Consider the following 3,615-nt stretch of genomic DNA (forward strand, 5'->3'; position numbering starts at 1 on the left):
CATCTGGTTTTATATGCGACAAAAAAATGCCTTTAGAACTTAAAGGTAAATTCTATCACACCGCTATAAGACCGGCTATGCTGTATGGTACGGAGTGTTGGGCAGCTAAAGGGGAGCACGAACATAAGCTGAGTGTGGCAGAGATGAAGATGTTGAGATTGATGAGTGGTCATACGCGATTGGATAAAATAAGAAATGAAGATATAAGGGAGAGAGTTGGAATAGCACCCATTGTGGAAAAGATGGTTGAATCGCATCTCAGGTGGTTTGGACATGTGAGAAGAAGACCGATAGAACATCCAGTCAGGATGGTGGATGAGATGGAAAATGGACAAAGGACGAAAGGCAGAGGAAGACCTAAGAAGACAATCCATGAGGTGGTCAAACGAGATCTATATGTAAACGGTCTCTCTGTAGACATGATACATGACAGAGCACAATGGCGTCGTTTGATTCATGTAGCCGACCCCACTTAGTGGGACAATGCTTTGTTGTTGTTGTTGTTTGTAGGAAGGGAGCCCAAAAACACAACACAAAGTGGATCGTTTGTTTAGTTAGAGGTCGCGATGTCATTACTTAAATTCCTTATACTAAATAAAACATGAATTTGCAGCTTCAAGTTTATCATGTAAATAACAAAGATTCATCCCATTCTAGTTTTCATAGTTAACCTTGCTAAAGTTTTTAATATCAGTCATACACGGACTGTCAAACTTGGGGAAAAAATTGTGTTAGATTAAGGTATCAATGCTAAAACTCAGACATCCGAGTGTAAAGCTTCTATTCAAAATGTTATCAAAGAAGATATCAACCAAAGTTAAAATGATAAGATCTTGTACAGATCATATGGCCACCGCAAATGTTTTTCCCCTTTATGCCAGTCTGATGAGACATTTGAATTCATTCTTCAGCCGCCAAAGTTGCTTCCTTAAATGTAAATTATTTGGGATCTCACGAGGGAAAAAAACAACGGTTAAAAGTAATATTGAACTGGATTATACAGTCAAGGGTTTTCTCTTTAGTTCTTTCGATATAGCTTCTGACAACTCCTTTGCATTATACTCTACTCCGAAGCATCTCACAACCTCCATGTTGGGGTTTAACAAATACCTGATTGTTTTAAAAAGAACTTATATCTTTCGGTAAGAAGCAGAACAAATTACAGAAGGAAACAAGGGTAAGAGAAGGGCTTACATGCTGTGGGAACAGTCAACAAGATAATCGCCACCATCATCTTCAACTTTTTTAAAATAAACACGATATTCTTGTGCCATCTGCCTAATAGCTGTGACAGGCCCAGTTAATCCAATGATTCTAGAGTCGAACTCTGCAGTACATCAAATGGAAGCCAGATGACAAATGTTAATGAGACAAACATTATTAAGGGAGGGGAAGGATAAAAACATCAAGCATAATTTTGCAAAGGCTGAAGTTTCAGTAACGAGAAACAATCTAACCTTTAAGGTATGCATGAAGCTGCGAGGGAGTATCACGTTGAGGATCAATAGTAACAAATACCGGTAAAATCTTGAGATGTTCTTTAGATTCTTCATCCAAATACGTATGTAATGTTATTGTTAATTCATAAATGGAACTGACTTATATAATACGGTAAGGTAAACATAGACAGAAGTGTCAAACCTAAAATATCAATTGTCTTGGCCATGATCAAAACTTGCTCTGGCCCAATATCAGGGGATGAGGTATAACCGAAGTAGAGAAGAACCCAATTCCCAAGAAAATTACGTTCTGTAACTGTTTGTTTGTCTGTATTAATAAGCGAAAAGGGACCTCCAATTATGGGTCCATTGATAATATTTCTGCTGCGGCTATCATCCTGTTGATGACCTGATCCAAATCGAATGAGCAATTAATACAACAAACAGCAGCTAATCAGTAACAGAGATGTCCTGTGTGCATATGAGATTATATCACAAGAACAACAAACAAGAATTTGAAGCCAGATTAAGGGAAACAAACTTATTTTTTATCCTGAACTTGAATTTTCATCGACAACAAGAAACAAAGGGGTATGGAACTAAGAGAAATCAAGCATCCACCTGAACATGTTTGTCCACAAATACACATAGGTGTAGGGCAAGCAATCATAAAATCACAATTGGCCTAGGGGGAACTGGCACATCACATTGTCATTATCCATAACCTTAAGATTTATAATAAAACTAAGTGCAAAATATATTAGCACATGATTTAAAGATACCTAATGGCACTCAAGACAACGCCTTGTATTCAGCAAAACTCAAACAGCGAAATTTGTCACAACAAATGATACCTTACGACACACTCATCGCTGAATCAAAAGTGACTGAATGACAATATAACAAGATAAGGATGAAAAGAGAGCATGAATGAAACAGCTGCATAACAATAGATAAACAGAAGAAAGCGTTTGAAGCAGATAATGTGAGAATGGGAATTAGTTACCTTTGGGAACAGCTCTCCTCTCATCGTTGTAATGAAAGAAAGCAGCAAAGCCAGCAAATCCTAGAAGAGCAGCTGACTGCAGGAGAAGATACAGTGAGAAAAGCAATAAACTCGAAAAGAATGATTTCCTCTTAGAAGAAGAGAACTTACAAGAGCATAAGTAGCGAAGGAACTAGAAGGCTGGGATGGCGGTCCACTAGGGTATACAGAACGGCCATTGGACTTCGCTTTCCAGTGTGGCGTCGACTTGGTATAGCTCACAGATGGAACAAACCTATCACAGGAACCGCACTCAAAATTGAATTCAATTGGAAAACGAAATCTGAAATCGAAGATGTGTGTCTAGTGTACCTGGGAAGAAGAGCAGTGAGAGCGTGGCGCCTCGAGGGAAACAGCACCAACCTTGAAACGGGCATCGCTAATTAATTAAACCTGGAATGGAGACAAGCCCCATGTCAATGCTCCTTCACCGTTCAATCAAATAATTCTATTATTTTACGCCCAAATGCTAACTAGTAACTACGTTGTTCACCTGCTTTTCCAATCATTTTCTCGTGCTGCCTCAAATCCATCAATACTCATTCCCGCGGCGCTCTCCTTTGGGGGGTTCATACATCCCTTTTTGCTTTTGGGTATTCCAACGGGGCCTAAGCCCAGAGAAAAACGGAGATTATAGAGCAGAAACTAGTAAACTACTCGGGGCATACAGACTCCATTAACATCATCAATAATGAGAGCTTCAAGCTCTACTGGCGGGGTATCTAAAAACTCAAATCCAGGTTTGTGCTTTTTTTTTTTGGGTCTGGGCAGGTTGTGCTTTAAGAGTTATTGTTCATGTATATGGGCCTTATAATACCAAAAGCAATTTTTATTGGACTTACATACCCAACGACCATCATTAATAAAAATAAGGCAATAGCGTTTTTTTTATTTAAATAGATTGGATAATCTCCAAAATCTTACACATTACAAACTCACTCACACCATACTGGCACACACAATACATAAGGTAGCATTTGGAAATAACAAAAAAAAAAGATAATATTTAAAAGAGAGAGTAAAATTAAGATACAAAAACTAAATTAAATCTTTGTATTATATTTGGTGTAAAGTATATATGATTGAGTTATGATATTTTAGTATTTTATTTAGTTTAAGATAAGTATAAAA

At 37.7% G+C, this 3,615-nt stretch overlaps 1 protein-coding gene across 2 annotated transcripts; it reads right to left on the bottom strand.

Moving 5' to 3' along the window:
• Nucleotides 1-631: 631 nt before the first annotated feature.
• Nucleotides 632-3,209, bottom strand: LOC130969756 (protein SCO1 homolog 2, mitochondrial). 2 transcript variants are annotated; one of them, XM_057895636.1, is made up of 8 exons: nt 2,978-3,209; nt 2,797-2,877; nt 2,596-2,719; nt 2,446-2,521; nt 1,642-1,848; nt 1,458-1,547; nt 1,195-1,327; nt 632-1,110 (listed from the first exon to the last, which is right to left on the bottom strand). In XM_057895636.1, exons 2-8 carry the CDS (start codon nt 2,859-2,861, stop codon nt 996-998), a joined length of 810 nt encoding a protein of 269 aa, XP_057751619.1. In that variant the 5' UTR covers nt 2,862-2,877; nt 2,978-3,209; the 3' UTR covers nt 632-995. The 2 variants fall into 2 exon arrangements, with proteins under 2 accessions (XP_057751619.1, XP_057751618.1); XM_057895635.1 differs by having other exon boundaries at nt 2,797-3,165.
• Between the last annotated feature and the right edge of the window lie 406 nt (nt 3,210-3,615).

This window comes from Arachis stenosperma, chromosome 3 (genome assembly GCF_014773155.1).
Source record: "Arachis stenosperma cultivar V10309 chromosome 3, arast.V10309.gnm1.PFL2, whole genome shotgun sequence".
In the NCBI taxonomy this organism is placed as follows: Eukaryota; Viridiplantae; Streptophyta; class Magnoliopsida; order Fabales; family Fabaceae; genus Arachis; species Arachis stenosperma.

Excerpts from the sequence above, each read along its gene's own strand:
- LOC130969756 (XM_057895636.1), bottom strand. The coding sequence starts at position 2,861 with ATGCCCGTTTCAAGGTTGGTGCTGTTTCCCTCGAGGCGCCACGCTCTC. Across the intron at positions 1,849-2,445 it reads GAGGAGAGCTGTTCCCAAAG|GTCATCAACAGGATGATAGC; the intron begins GTAACTAATTCC and ends GATTTGGATCAG. Across the intron at positions 1,328-1,457 it reads GCTTCATGCATACCTTAAAG|AGTTCGACTCTAGAATCATT; the intron begins GTTAGATTGTTT and ends GATGTACTGCAG.